General features: G+C 50.2%; 1 protein-coding gene across 1 annotated transcript in view; it reads right to left on the bottom strand.

The window, feature by feature from the left end:
* The window catches only part of SORL1 (sortilin related receptor 1), a gene marked incomplete at both ends in the record, with an annotated part of 141,068 nt that overhangs the window by 112,231 nt on the left and 12,986 nt on the right, over nt 1-15,851 (bottom strand). Inside the window, 2 exons of the mRNA XM_084251265.1 lie at nt 2,621-2,746; nt 9,388-9,504. Coding sequence (XP_084107391.1) covers nt 2,621-2,746; nt 9,388-9,504 — 243 coding nt within the window. The remainder of the gene's footprint in view (nt 1-2,620; nt 2,747-9,387; nt 9,505-15,851) is intronic.

Raw genomic sequence — 15,851 nt, 5'->3', positions numbered from 1 at the left:
ACGACTCTCCAGTTTTGAGTGGAGAAAGCAGAGGTGTGATGAGAGGAGGAAGGGCGGAGGCGGCGAGGAAGGAGCCAAGTTCGAGGAGGTGAGGGGAAAGAGCTGCTTCACAAACACACCCAGGACCAACTGCTGGAGAAAAGCAGAAGGGCTGTCGCTTCTGCTGAGCTTATGGGCCCGGAGCGCACATTCAGTGGCCTTTGTAATAGAGCCCCAAACACGTCTGGACACTGCTTGCCCAGTGGTGGATGCGTTACAAGGCCAAGCGCCGGCCAGCTGGCTGGAGCTGCACGCTGGCTCGGGAGACAGCACGAAGGGCAGTGAGGAGGAAGTAGAACTGCTGGCTGATGCGAAAATAGACCCCTTAGCTTACATGCTTCCACGGCACTCCACCTCCGTCACGAGGCAAAGCCACCAGTCCAGAGCTGGTGGCCTTAATAGCACCTCCTTCCCCTTCACAGGCACACCCCACCACCCCCAGACTTCCACACATGGCTGGGCTGTGACATCTTAACCTCCCAGGCAGTGGCTCATATGAGCCATGTCCACTTGAGTTCCTGACACTCCACACTGACAAACAGGTGTCTGCCAGGGCCCACGGCCCACCTCCCCAGCATTGACAGTAAGGCACAGGACTTGTGTGATTTTTCTCAGGAAGTGGTGGTAGGTCTCTGGGGCAATTTGCCTTCCAACAGCACAGTTAAGAGTCACCATTTCCTTCCTGAGAAGTCTTGGGAGGGGGGAGGGGGGTAAACAGCCCTTTCAGGGGAACTAGAAACTTTAAAGAGAAGGCCTCACCCCTGCTTCAGGCCTCAGGGTTCTCCAAGAAGGCAGCCCCTCTTCGTTCACCCCACCAATGCCAAAGCACATCCAACTTGACTATGACAAATCCAAGACACACCCTTTCCAAGGCAGAGAGCATATCTGAAGCTTCTTTGCTGCCACCACCCCAGGGTTTCTCCTGCCTTCATCCCCTACACCATGGCCCCTGCCCTAGTCCTTCTCTAGACCAAATGCTCTAAGAGTTCCTAATCTCTCTGGCAGCACTAAGCCTCCCCCTTGCAAGCCCCACGAGGGCTTAGCAGCTGCTCACCACAACCAGGAAGGAAGGCAGAACCTGCTAACAGACCTGTGCCCTGTGGCAGAAGGGGGCAAACGGAACTGAAGAGAGAGGTTCCAAAGAGGCAACAGGGAGCTCTCAAGGTCACCACTTCAGCAAGAGTTAGCTCTGGGACAAGGTGTAAAAGCAATGAAAATAGACAGGTCTGCCCCAACCAAGAGTAAAGTCCAAATGTGATTCTTTTCTTGGGAGGCAGGGGGCGTCTAGATCTATTCTCCGGAGACCAGGCTGCCAGGAGTTGACCCCCAAGCAGGGCTTGGGCATGAAACAAGGTGGTCCCAAGCGCATACTTGTCTGGTCACCTGCCACGGTGGGGGAGGTTATACAGAGCCAGTTCTGATATTTTTTCAGTCATTGCAGGTGAAAACTGGCTGTCACCCCAGGCAAGAGGGGGTTGTTTTCCTAAGATCCTTTAAGAGCCTTAGGCTGGGCTGATATTTAACCAGTATGGACCATAACAACTATTCCAGTAGTCATTAAAAAAATTGCTTCTGTACCCATTAGTAAATAGCTGCACCCCTAAAACCATTGAGAGCAACCCCCGCCATAGCCGGGCTCCTTCCACAGGCCCTCCTCCCAAGCCAGCAAATGAAAGGTTAATGCTTGGCCCAGCAGGGTGGCCTTCAGAACCCAACTCCCTCCAGACAGGGTCAGTTCTGATTGGTCAGTGCCATCCCAGTGGCTAAATATTTTGAATACAGCCCCTGTTAACAGACCACAGGCAACCCGAGAAGCCTGCATGGGGGAGGGGGGAGAGGGGGACACCTGGAGGCCCAGAAATCCTGTGGCTCTCGTTCTCTGGTTCCCTTCTGAATGAGAAGAGAACAGCAGCTATCCCACCTCAGAGCTTTGGCTGCAGAGGTCTTTTTCAGCATCTGTAGACGCTGTCATCTTACCCAAGAAATGAGCTGGGGCTCTTGAGTGGGGCAGAAAGCAATCAAGCAATCAGATAAAACTCTCCCAGCTCCAGCTACCTACTGGCAGGAGAGCCTGGCTGGCTGCCTGCTTCCAGCCTCCCCTCCCCCTCCCTGTCCCAGTCCCTGTCCCTCAGGGCCCAATCTCAAATCAAAGCTTCCCCACTCTAACTTTAGAAACAAAGCCCTCAGGCCAACAGGGAGAAAACAAATCACCAGTAACTGGTGGGGGGTGGTGTTCTATCAGCACATGAGCAAGCCCCCACAGGTGCACACATGCTGGTGATGCCATCAAACCAAGAGCTGAGCCCTCCAAAGACCTGCTTAGATAGCAACGAAAGTCCCAGTGGCCTGGTCATATTTGACATCACTGCAGGTTTTCTGTGCTGTAACTGGACATACCATGTGTCTGGAGATCCTTCCTGGCCAGCTTGATGCTCTGCCTCACCCTGAGAACTACAATTTGTCACAAGCTCCCAGGTTAGTAGCAGTTACCAGTCATGCTGCAAAGAGGACAATGAGCTCCATCTCCCAGCCCCCTCAACCCCACCCCAGGTCCTGACAGGCAGGGCGACCACCGCCTTACACGCTTGTTGTCCGCGGGACTGTGGTAGAACTGGGCCACCACGGCTTCACTGTTATTTCCCACGCCGAAGTTCAACTTCTCGGAAATTTTCCTGAAAGATTTTCCATAGTCATATGACACGTACACCTGGAACAGGGAAAGAGCTGGTGAGAGATGTGGCAGAAAGATGTGTTACTCAGCCTCAACTGGCATCCTCCTGCCCTGGGTTCCGACAGGTCCCCAACATCATGGAATTACAGATGTGCAAAGAACTCCCCAGGAGAAACAGGGCACACTCTGCCTCCACCCCAGTGCAGGAGAGGGCAGTCTGCAGGGGAATCTGCAGCCAGAAACATGCAGACCTCTTTCCTTAGGCCAAGACAAGTCCCCACAGGAGGAGACAATGGGTGAGAGCCCCTCCTCACCAAGGCTGGTTAAGTGTTCTTAACAAATCACCTCCCGAGGCAGGGAGAACATGGTTGTCTGAGGGAAAGGGACTGAGAATTTGTTTTGCCCTCGGTGGCCTTTTCAGGCTTTTATTGAGCTTTTTACATCATTTGTAGTGCAGCAACCAGGTACACGGCAGGTGGAGGGACTGGGAGGCCAGGAGACTGGCAGGCCTCCAGCATTGGGCAAGCCTTCACTCTTTCTGGGCTCTCTAGCGTTCTCTCGAGGGCTCTTCCCCACTCTGCTTCTGCTGCCATTGCTGTTGCTGCTTCTGCTGTTGCTGGCATCCCCATGACGCCACCCTTATAGGCCTAGTCTCTCAACCCAGGTGTGCCCACCTATGCATACCCACGCTCTACTCCAGGTATCCACCATCAGGCACTCGTGCAAGCCCACAGTTGTCTATCACTAAATACTAATGGTGGGAGGGTGGAAAATCCTGGCAATTTATACTTACCCTACACCATCTATTGAGATGTCCCCAAAAGACAATCTAACTCTTCATCCCTCTGCTAGGAAGTTCTGCTCTTATAGCATTCCAGGAGATGAAAGAATACCCCTCCTGGGTCTCCACAGAATAACACAAGAGATGATAAGGAGTGCAATGCGCTTAAAAATGCACGAGGTTAGTTATATCAATGGCACCAGAACCCCTTCCCCAGCACGTGTGTTCTGCCATTTAGGCAATTTGAGTCCAGGAGAACAGCAGTACCAACATCTACTGCTCTCCTGCTGATGGGTTACTCGCTATCCTGTAACCACAGGTGCAGAAGGGAAAGATCCCTGCCCTTCCCTAAGTATTTGTTGGTGCCAGGAACTTCACCAAGCTCTTCAAATGAATGAGTTTGGGCAGCTTTACCACAACCCGAGGTGGCAAATGCAAGGACTAACGTCATTTCACAGGGAAGGCAAGAGGTGCTTGTGACGTTAGAGTAACAGAAAGTTGCCAGCAATGTGGGGTTCAGACCTGATCTACCTGCCTCTGATTTACCTGCCAGGTATCATCTCAAAGTCACTACACCTCAAGTGAGGGACAGTTGTCAGGTGTTTGGTACATGGGCTTTAATACCTGTGTCATAGGAAATATAATCGGTGAGTTAAAAACAGTAACTGACAAATACTTAGAATCGGTGTAAGCATTAAAGAAAACCGACAGGTGATTTCAAGGAATGGGACTAATTCCAGAAAGTGTCACCATCCCTGTGTGCCCGCTGATTCAGACAGCAAGCACGCTCTGAAGAGTTTTCTATGAGCTGGGTACTGTGTTAAGCACCAGACATACAAAGACACATGGTGTTTAGACACAATGGGCCTGTATACACGCAAATATCTGTAAACAATGCCCCCCCACGTAAACAGTAACCATCACTAGGCATGTACAAAGGGATGGGGGAGCACATGTAGGTTGTTGATATTGATTAGATGTCAAGGTTTCAAAGAGCAGAGAGCGCCTCTGCCAATAGCTGGGTCACGGGAAGAAATCCTATTACCAACACACAGGTTTAAACGCAGCATGTTCCCAACTACCAAACACGCAGCAAGGGGCCGCCACAAAGGCAGCTTCAGAAGTTCAGCAGGCTCAGAGCTCACACTCCATCCGAGCGGTTAAGAAGCCAAAGTGGCACTTTCTCACTCTCGTTCTCCTGGCCAAGAATGGACGGTAGGAGTCCCCGAGAGACTCAAAAGTCACATGCAGCAAACGAGTGGCTTCTCAAAAAGGGACTCAGGTCCTCTCTAGTGCCAACATCCAGTAAACTGATAATCCACTAGGGTTACCTCCGCGGAGGCACACAAGCGATAGCAAGTTCATGTTAGGGCTGCATTGTTTAGAATACAGTACTCTTTTGTGCATACTATCTCTCATCTGCAGAAATGGAGTTAGGCTCACGTTGCCTCCTCCTGTGTACCTGGACATAGCAGGTTCTCACTCAAGGTTTCTGGAGTGAATAAATGTCATTACAGACATGAATGTTCCATTAATGAATAAAAACATGTAAATGAATGGCCAAGTGACTAGGTGGATCATTATTTCCATGTAAAAGGTAGCAAAAACTAAGACTCAGAAGTGAAAGCCCAGCGCCAGCTCACAATGCTAGTAGCTGACAAAGCTGCCAGGTTCCACCAATGCCAAGTCCAGTTGTCTTTCCACGCTTGCAACTTAACCTTCCAGAAGGTTCTCTCCTACATACTTATGGTTCTCTGTTAAAGGGGGCGGCCACACAACGGATCTACAGGACAGATGACGGAAGACACATTGGAGGGTAGAGAGAACAGACCGACATGAACGAAGCACAAAGCTGTTCTTGCCGAGATGCTCAGCCAGGCTGCTGTACTTTACACTCTGAGGTACAACCACCACCCTCACTACCAAAACGTTCTTCCTTAATTCTCCATCAGCAACATCCATCTCTTTGGGTCATATATCTAACAGAAGTTCAGAGTGAGAACGTGGCAGTCCATCCAATGCCGCAAGGCCCACGTCAGCAGCTCATCCACCTGCTTTCCCTCTTCTAGGTTGATAATTGCAACACAGTATTTCCAGCCTATTCTCCTGAGTCCTGTTTCTTTGTGATTAATGTAGACCCTCAGCTCTCTGGGGCCAACACCAAGCTCAAGGCTATGCTCAGCCACCCATTTTCCTCCATGAGCTCACTCCAGCTCAGGCGATGCCAAGCAGACTGCCACCTCTCGGGCTCCACACAGGCCCCTGCCTGTTGTCCTTCAGGGCAGCAATAGGCTGTTGACTCACTCACTGCCCACTGCACCCTCCAGGTGGACTGAGGCAGACACCCTGCACTCTTTCATCTTGTGTTTCTACCACTTGTTTTTCATCCAGACATGGGTTCCTGCACTACTCAGTCCTCTGATCTTAATAAGGCACAACTCCCTCCTAACTCCCTCCTAACTCCCTGACTTACTGAGTTGGGGTTGGGGGTGGTGGTGACTGAGCTGCCAGAAGTTGCTGCTAAGACCACTTTCTTACTATTAAGATGGTCCTTTTGAATAGCTTTAAAATCTTTTCTCTGTACTTAGAAACCATGTAATAGTGGGAAGCTGGGGAAGAAGCAGAGGCCGAGGGGAAATGACGGGCAGAGAAGGGTTAAAATGAACAGAAAACATCTCCTTATCTGGGACTATTCTAAGAACTTGACACCAGGGCTTCTCTAACCTGCCACAAGTCACCTGGCAGGGCGATGGTCAAAATACAGATTCTGATTCTAGAAGCTGGAGTAGTCCTGAGAGTCGGCGTTTCTAATCAGCTCCCAGAAACACCTACAGGGCTGATCCAGAGACCACACTTTGGGGAGCAAGGTTTTACAAGTAGGATCTCAGGGACAGATGAGCCAAGAGAAGTTGGCCCGAGGTCAGGCTGCTAATGAGTGGTGATCCAGGCTTTAACCCAGGTGTTCTCATTTCAGAGCCGCTGCTCAGCTGGTCATCAGCTCCCACCACATTCTGTGCTATTACCACGTCTCAGCCCTGCTCCCAGGTCAGTCTGAGGGGCACAATCTTGTCACCACTTCAGGGGCAAGCGCAGTGAGTCCTGCCAATCCTGATTCCTTGCCTGATCAATTCTGATCTTGTATGGACACTATCTCTGGATAGCTCTCTGGTACTCTCTGGCTATTGATAATGCATATTACAAGTTCTTTGCACATTTATCAGGAAAGGGCAGAAACAGAGGTGTGGGAAGGGTAGAGACAGGTGACACCTACAGTTTCTTACATCCACCACACATCACAGTTGATGATCTGCAGGAGCCGTTCTTCATGGACTCACACTGGCTTCACGCTCATCAGGACATTATTCATATTTTTCCCCTTATTTAAGAGCAAATCTTCTGGGATTCCAGCTTCCAGATCCACTCCTTTCTATACACTGAATATGCGTGCCTTGGCCACGCTACAACGCTTGCACATTGCCTTATTTGTGGAAGTTCTCTCTCTGGACTGCTTGGGGGCCTTACGCTGCTTCCAGTCTTCTTTAACGAAATGTGAATTGTTACAACTCTGGCATCACCAACTCCTGCCTCTGAGTCATAATTTATTTTTGCATTAACTTTCCACATCAGAGCATCTTAGTTTCATCTGCCGATTCTAATGTAGCTTATATCCAGAGGGAGGAAATCTCTGCCCTCCCTATTTATCTCTAAGCATTAAGTATCCTTCCATTTAATCTTATATATTCCATTCCAGAATAGTCTGTCACTTCGAATGTTCAATGGGTTAAGATACACCCAAGTACGTGAAAAGTGAGAATCAGGTCTGGGTAGCCTGGCAATAGCAAGGGTGTCTGTCCAGGACTGAGGACAGGGGTTTCAGGATATCGAACTATCAGGGCTGAAATGCTCACAAGTCCTCACCCTACATCCTCATACATGGAGCATGTCTGAGACATGAGCCCTGTCTCTCCATGAGGCCTTCATGTAGGTCAATGTCTCTAGGCTCCTGTTTGTCCATCAAAACCATAAAACAAGAATAAAGTCTTTTGCCAATCTCATAAAAATACTGTCTAAAGAAGGTTTTAAATGCATAAAAACCCTAAGGAGGATTTCTCTATACAGTAGGGCATAAAGCCATTTTCTGGGCTCACAAAGGACCCTTAGGGCAGACTATGCACCCACACAGGTGCCCAAGGACATTCGTAGGGCCAGCAAATGCCAAACATCTGTGCTTGTAAACCCTGATCTCATGTATAAATGGATCAGTCCCTGCCCCAGCTCACTACACCCAAACTGGCTGTTAACAGCAGGGTTCCCACCAGCCATTGCTCAGCACCACCATGAGCAAAGCTATCCATCATTATAGCTGCCCTTCTCCTGCCCTCCCCAACTGTGGTTGTCCCAATTCAACCCACCAGGAAACAACCCCAGAGGCTCCCTTGGGTCCCCTGCCTTGGAGCACATCCAACCCAGATAGTGGATTTGCAGAGGGCAGGGGCCACATAGAGACCAAATCTACACTCAAGAATTACAATTGTATCCCTCAGGCTTATAGAAAAGTGCTAGCAAACTTATTGTGAGGTTTCTTTTGGCCAGAGCACAGAGGAACCAAAGCTCCATGGCCTGTTTTTTGTCCACAGCTTCCCCCATGTCACCAGGGCAGACCAGGACCTAAGGCAGGGCTGTTCTTCATCCCCACAGGGGAATCTGGGACAGGGACTTGGAGCACAGACCTGGACAAGGAGCCAGCTCTGACCCTCATGTATGTTTTTCTTGGCCCAAACATGGTTTATAAAAATTACACATTACCTGCCAACTTGTAAGATCACATAAAATTTTTCACATAAAAATCCAGGCGTCTGAGAGTCTTTTGAAAACGCAGAAGACTGGGGTGTACTGATCCCTGCTTTGGGCACAGGGACCAAACCAAGAACCTAAAACAGCACCCCCTCAGAAGGATATATTCTCCAGTTCACCAAAGTTCCTTACCATTATCCTAGGGTGTCTCAAACGCTGCAACCGAACATCAATCACCACCTTCAAATTACACACAGGTGACTGTTTCTTGAGCCTGTATCTATCAAAAATAGGAAAACTACACATTGTTTTGGAGGGTCACACACTTCAAGATAAAAGGGAGAGATCCCTTTTCTTTGGGGAGGTAGAGAGTGTCATAAGCTTGGAGGCAGATTCACCCCTGCCCTCTCTCCAAGGCCTTTGAATGGCAACTCTTCGAAGCCCCTAAACTATCAAACACTGCAAAAAGTCAACTATGGAGGGCCTCCCCAATGGCGCAGCGGTTGAGCGCTGGGTTGCGAAGCTGCCCGCAGCCTCTGCAGCGCCAGATGGATCCCCGGCTGCTCCCCGGCCACTGGAGGAGGGTCCCACATGGCGCGCAGACCTCTCCTGCCGCCCGCTGCTCCCCCCAGCAGTGTACTTAGGTCCTTCTGCCTGTTCTGCTCCCCGCTCTGGCTCTGGTGAATTCTCTCGCCCTCCCGCGCTTCTGACTGTACCCAGTGCTTGTATAAATAAATAAAATTTTAAAAAAAAGTCAACTATGGAAAAGACTATGGAGGATCAAATTCAACTCACTGAAGTCTAATGAGTTAGAAGGATGATCCCGTGAGAAAGGCCAGTGCAATTCCATCCGGTTCTGCTGCAGCCCCCAAAATGCCTCATTGTGGGTACAGTGCCTATCCTATCAGGTCAGAAAAGCAATCCCAAGTGGTGTGGATGTTTGCAACCCTAACCTCATCACTCTGTGTTTAGCAAATAAGGAGCAGACACTATTCTAGATTCCATTCTTGTCAGGTAATTCGTCCCATCCAATGATGCGTTATGCTTTTCTGACATGGCCTCAGCAAGGCACAATGGCCCCACAGAGCAACCCCATACTTACGTCACTGCTCTTGGGCCGTGCCAATGCCAGGCTGTCTCGGGCTAAGGCCACAATCACGTTGCTCTTCTCGCCAGCCCAGTGCACCACCATCTGATTGTGGGAGTCATTCAGGCTGACCTGAAAGAGACCAGACCAGCAAAGGACTTAGGGTGCCCGACCAGGCCACAGCATTCGAAACCAAGACTGTCTTATGGAAATGACTTTGTCACTGGAAATGACTTTTCTGAGATCTAGAGCACTGGCTAAGGGTGGCCTATTTTTCCTCCCATGCATATTCCCAGACTCCACATCCCCAGGAACAAACACCAGGCCCCTGCTATTTTAAAGACAAGTGGATTACAAAAAGAAAAACCCTCCTCAGACTCTCACTGGCATAACCAATCACTTTGCTTAATTTTATGCTTTGCGAAATCAATCTCTGGTTACTTTCATCCTTATTTATACACAGGACAAACCCACCTAAGGTTTGTATCCAAAACACTGAAATGGCTCCCTCAAAACAGTGCCTAGGTCAGAAAGACCACCTAGTTCCAATCCAGTGCTTTCTCTGGTCTGCAGGTGAAATTGCTCCTCCTTAGTGCAAACAAGGATGAACAAGGGGAAACCATTCCACTGCAGATTTAGTTAATTTTGAAGTGAAAGTAAGGAAACATTGCCAGGACTCCACAGAAATGACCTTTGGATTATTGCTAACAGTACCCCAGACTCCTGGATTTTGTAAACCTATAAAATAATAAATCAAGAAGGCTAAGAGGATTGGCCAGTCATATATTGCCAGGTAAGGGCATTAACAAAACCGCCACTGTGTCAGAGTTTGGCTGGCTGCACTATTTCCTGTGCTTCTGAGGACACAGCAAGCTCTTGTCCAGGCTGCCGTGCAGAGGGTGTGGCTCTGGGTCTGAGTTCCAGCCCAGAAAATGTGAAAGAAGGTAATTAGTGCCACAACGCCGGCCCCACACAGCCTTCTGTTTTCTCTCCTGATCTGCAGGCTGCATCCAGAAAACTCCAGAGTCCCAGGGGAGAGCAAAGCCTCCAGACAGAAGGACATTATCTCCCCAAGAAGGCCCGGCCCTAATCAGCAACACGGAGCAGGTTGTCTATGACCCAAGCAGATGGGGTAAAGGAGGAGAGAGCCCTGGATCCCTCAGTGGCTTTTCAGGCTTTTATTGGGATTTACCAATACAAGGCAGGCAGGGGTGCTGGGGGGGCCGGGAGGCTGACAGGCCTCCCAGCCCCCAGCAAGTCTTCAATCATTCTGGGCTCTCTCGCGTTCTCTCTGCTTCTCTCGTGATTCCCTGCTGACATCCCCGTGACGCCGCCCTTATAAGCTCAGTCTCTCAGCCCAGGTGTACCCACTTACGCATGCCCATACCCCACTCCAGGTGCCTACCATCAGGCATGCATTCAGGACCGCAGGGATTCATCATCAATTCTAACGGCAGGAGGGCAGAAAAGCCTGATACTTTTTATTTACCCTACAGAGGAATTTCTGCAAAGGAAGTTTTAGTCCAGGTAGCGCTATAGGGTGAACAGGGCTGAGTCAAGCGCTCTGAAAAAGCCATTTCCCCCTCACCATCTGAGAGGGGACGTAAAGGGGAAACGTAGGGGCTTCTCACGGTGGCTCCGGAAGCTCAACTGGCCTAATTAACTCACAGCTGTCCATAATTCCGCTCTAGAACATTCTTTGGGGTTTTTTTGTTGGGTTTTTTTTTTTTAAGATTTTATTTATTTACACAAGCACTGGGGTACAGGCCAGAGGCACGGGAGGGTGAGGGAATCCACCAGAGACAGAGCAGGGAGCAGAACAGGCAGAAGGACGGAAATACACTACTGAGGGGAGCAGTGGGTGTGACAGGAGAGGTCTGCTGCACCATGTGGGACCCTCCCTGGCTAGCCAGGAATCGAACCGTTGCCACCGAGGCTGTGGACCGCTTCACAGCGCTGTGCTCAGCTGTGCTCAACCCGCTGCGCCACCGAGGCACGAACATTCTTTGTTTTTTAACTGGGCCTTAACGACCCCTAGATGGCGTCCATCAGGCACAGGTGTTGCCAGTTACCTACTCAAAGGACAGTGCTTTGACGTCCACAACACCTCAGTAACAAAAATCCTGAAAGCTGGTGTTAATGTTAAGAATCAGGACAAAGCCCCCAAACCACGGTATTGCGTCACCTCCCTCTTGCTAGGCAACATCAGGGAGAAGCTGTTCCACAGCCTATTCAAACTCAGCTGTCTCAGGCACTCAAGTTTCTGGGCTCTAAGTAGGTCCCGACCCAGACCTCTTGGACTTTGGCAAAGGATGATGAGCCTGAGCTTCCCGGACCTCCTAGTTTCTTTCCATCAAGGTTCTGTAGCAGAAACCCTCCCCTCGCCACGCGCCCCCTTTCTTCCTTTCCCTTCCTGGAGACCCAGCACACCCTAACTTGCCCCACCCACTCCTGAGGCCCTCTCAGCTGTCACGAGGGAGAAGGGAAACACCTGTGCCACCAGCTTGGCCGGCAGAACCACCAAGGAGCTAATCCTTAAGTACTTTGCTTCAGGCTTCAGCACCTGCATCTAATTTGATCCAGACTCTATCGGTTTTGGAAAGTATTTGAAATGAGACCTCTTTAGAGACAAAGACCCCTGATATTTTTGTGAATATATTATTGCAAAATGTTTCTTCTTGATTCCAGAGAGAGAAGCTCTGCATTGACGGAAAAGTGCAAATAAAAAACAGAAATAAATAATTTAATCCAGAACGCTATGGGGAGAAAGCAGCTAAGGAAGCCTCCATTGGTTACAGTGGCCTTCGCCCAGCCTTCCCTTCTCCCATCTCTCCTTCCAGCCCATGCCTCTAGGAAGAATCTGGAAGCATCTGTGAACCAGGAGCCCACCAGCACAGGTGCCCTGGAAATTCAAACTAAAACTCAGCTCCCCTCCAAAAACAGTCTTACCCATAGAACCCAAATGCAATAACCAGAGGAACCTGTATAGACACCACACAGAAAATCAGGAACCTAGAAGCATCACCCCTGTTCATCCAGCAGCAGGGATGACAAAGCCCACCTGGGCCTCCTCTGTGACCGTCACCACTGGTCTGCAGCAGCTAACAATGACGTAAGGCTCTGAACAGGTCACAGAGCTTTCAGCAAGCAGTGGAGAGAGGCCTGAACCCCACTTGCAGAAGTCCTTCTGCTCAGCGGAGGTGAGATTCACGGCCCCTGCACCGATGTGAGAACAGCACAGAGGACAAGGATCAGCACATCCAACAGCTTTTGTACAAAGGAAACCTGGGCGGTAGCTTGGTGAAACACCTTCAAAAAAAGACTTTTTTCTTAGATGTCCCTTTTATTCCGAACAGCAGGCTATAACAGGGCAGGCCAGTGCAAAGAAAAAGAAATCCTGGCACGAGATGGCTTGTCTAAGGGCACCGGTACCACACAAACAGTTTGGCTCCTGTGTCTGGAGAGCTGTCACAGGAGTCACTCCCTGGAGAGCTGCAGGTGGGTCACGGCTCATCCACTGGCGGCCCGGGTGCCCACATGGTACAAGCCCAGGGCCAGCCAGAAATCCAGGTGCTCAGAGGCCAGCAGAGGGACTCAGCAGCAGGCTGCCAATTTTATTAATGCAAAAACCAAGGCACTCTGGCCTTACCTTCCAACTCTCTAACTCCCCTGTCTCCATTGCCACCACCCCGCACCTCCCACAAAGGGAAAGAGGAAGAAATGGAAGCTAGCTCTCCTGGTGACCAGAAAACCAGAGGCCCAGACAGCCTCCTGCCATCCACAATACCATCCACCCCAGCTAGATACCCTCACTTGATGACATTTGTGGTGCCTTTCCCATCCCCAGGGGTTTCCTCCTGTTCTCCCCTCCCTGAACCTCCCCCTCATCAGCACCCTTGGGCTCTTGAGAGCCTTCAGACTGGCCTGGCTCACACAGCCACACAGAAAGGGGTGCAGACACAGACCCAGAAGACGCAAGTGGGGGGCGGGGGGAGGCACTGGGAGGGTGGCTTTTCCAGGAACGTAACCTTGAAATGCAGTCAGTCATAACCACAACCCCAGGGCATGAACAACCTCCCTTCTCCCATCGCCAGCTCACAGGGCGTAGCTGGAGCTTGATAAATGAGACACAATTAATTGGAGCTGAAAAAGCAGCAGGGAGGGGGCCCAATGCCTCCCCTCAGAAGGCGAACAGAAAAATCACATGCTACAGAAATCTCTCAACACGAAACTGCATCATAAACAAGAACAGCTTCAGACTTCTGCTGGGTCACAGGCAGTGGTCAAGAGCCAAGAAAACCCCCAGAAGTTGCCTGGTTCAAGGGCCCCCAGCCTACTGATAGACTCGCCAGAGCAGCCCCACCCCAGACCTATAGATTCAGAAGTCCCCTGACCAAAGCCCAGGAATCAGTATTTTTTTAAAGATTTATTCATGCATACAAGAACCGGGGTACAGGCCAGAGGCACGGGAGGGTGAGAAGATTCACCAGAGACAGAGCGGGGTACAGAACAGGCAGACTGACTGATATATACTGCTGAGTGGGGGGAGTGGGCGAGACAGGAGAGGTCTATCGCGCCATATGGGTATCTCCGCAGCCGGCTGGGATCGAACCCACGCCACAGAGGCTGCAGACAGCTTCACCGAGCTGTGCTCAACCGCCTACGCCACCAGGGAGGCCCAGGAATCAGTATAAGACATGCACACACATGTCTCTAATGCATCTTATTTGGGGAGCAAAGAATCTGGCCCAATCCCCATGCCCCTGGTAGGACCCAGGATCTAAATGCCAGTGGCTGGAAGACTCAGTCTGGTAACATGGTTGTGGTGGGGAGGTAGCTTGGGGTATTTGGGAGTCATTGTTAAAATTCTATGATCCACTGACATATGCTATAATGTGAACAAATCGCAAAACACCATGCAATGGAACGAAGTCAAACCCAAAAGGAGACATGTTGCTTGGTTCCATTTACATGAAATATCAAGAACAGGTAACGCCACAGACAGAAAGCAGATGGTGGTTGCCTGGGCCTGTGGAGAAGAAGGAGCAAGCAGTTACTGTTTAACAGGTAAGGGGTTTTATTTGGGAGTGATGACAATTTAGAACTTGATAAAGGTGTGGTTGCACGATGCTGTGACTGTTCTATCTGCTGTGGCACTGTCCACATTAAAATGGTTTGTGTCCGGTTAGGTGAATTTCACATCAACTGAAAAAAAGAGCCTCTATCTTATGACCTGTAAGGAATATTACAATTCTCAAGCCCTGATCCAGTACCTAGGAGCTCCCACTCTTAAGAAGTGCTTTTTTCATCTTGATCCTTCATGCTACCAAAATATGCAGCTAGAATGAGTCATTCAGGAGGCAGGCTGAGGAGTGGGTCTCTGGCCAAAGCAATCTTTCCAAGGGCTGTCAGCTGCATCTGCAGCATCACAGCATCCCTGCAGGCCTGCCTGCCCCTGGACCCTGGCAGGAGAAATGGCCATGGGCTCAGCGTCCACCTCTAATGCAGGACAATCATCACCACTGCAACCACATCACCCCACGATTTCATCTCATTCCCTTGGGATGGTCCAGAGAGGTTAAATGATTTGCCTTATTATTTAGAAGGGGGTAGAGGAGGAGGAGAATCTGATGATACCAAGGCCCCAAGCTCTGGGTTGTTATCATTAGAAAAGATGGTAAATGCACTGTCTCTGGGCCTCTCTGATGGCACAGGAGTTAACGCCTCAGCGCTATCAGGCTGTCTCCAGCCACTGCTGCATGAGTTCGATCCCAGCCAGGGAGCTGACCCACATGGTGCAGCAGACCTCTCCTGCCGCGCCCGCTGCTCCCCTCAGCAGTGTATTTCAGTGGATCTGCCTGTTCTGCTCCCCACTCTGTCTCCAGTGAATCCTCTCACTGGCCTAGACCCCACTTCTTGAATGCATAAATAAAATATATCTTTAAAAAAAAAAAAGGAAGCGAGAGAAAAGAATGCAACTATATTTAAAAAAAAAAAAAAAAAAAGCACACTGCCCCTGCATTCAGTTACCAGTTAAGTGCTCATGGAGGTCTATGGGATGCCAGACTCCCCCAGAGGCTCCCTCATCATTGCTTCCCCATCCAGAGTACACACAGCACTTTGGGAGAGATCAGCGTTGGAAGTCTGGCCATTCACAAGAAGCGTACAACAGTCACTGTAGAGGCTTTCTCAGGAGGACGGAAACACTTACTGGGAAGGATCACAGATCGTCCCCACTGGCAGTTCTTCTGCCATTATCTCTGACAAGTTGGTCAAACCCAAAGATCAGGATGTCCTAGACACCCACAGCCTGCAGTCCCCCGCCCCCCCCCCCCGCGCCACCACCCCCCATTCCTACACAGCCTCTTTCCAGAACGCAGAGGCAGACAAATAAGGCAGTCTGGTTCATTTCTCGGCCCTACCAGCAGTGAAATACAAAGAAGCATTTTTAAAATTCTACAATGAAGTTTAAAACAAAT

This window comes from Talpa europaea, assembly GCF_964194135.1.
Source record: "Talpa europaea genome assembly, chromosome: 12".
Taxonomy (NCBI): domain Eukaryota; kingdom Metazoa; phylum Chordata; class Mammalia; order Eulipotyphla; family Talpidae; genus Talpa; species Talpa europaea.
This window is presented reverse-complemented; position numbering and strand designations above follow the sequence as displayed.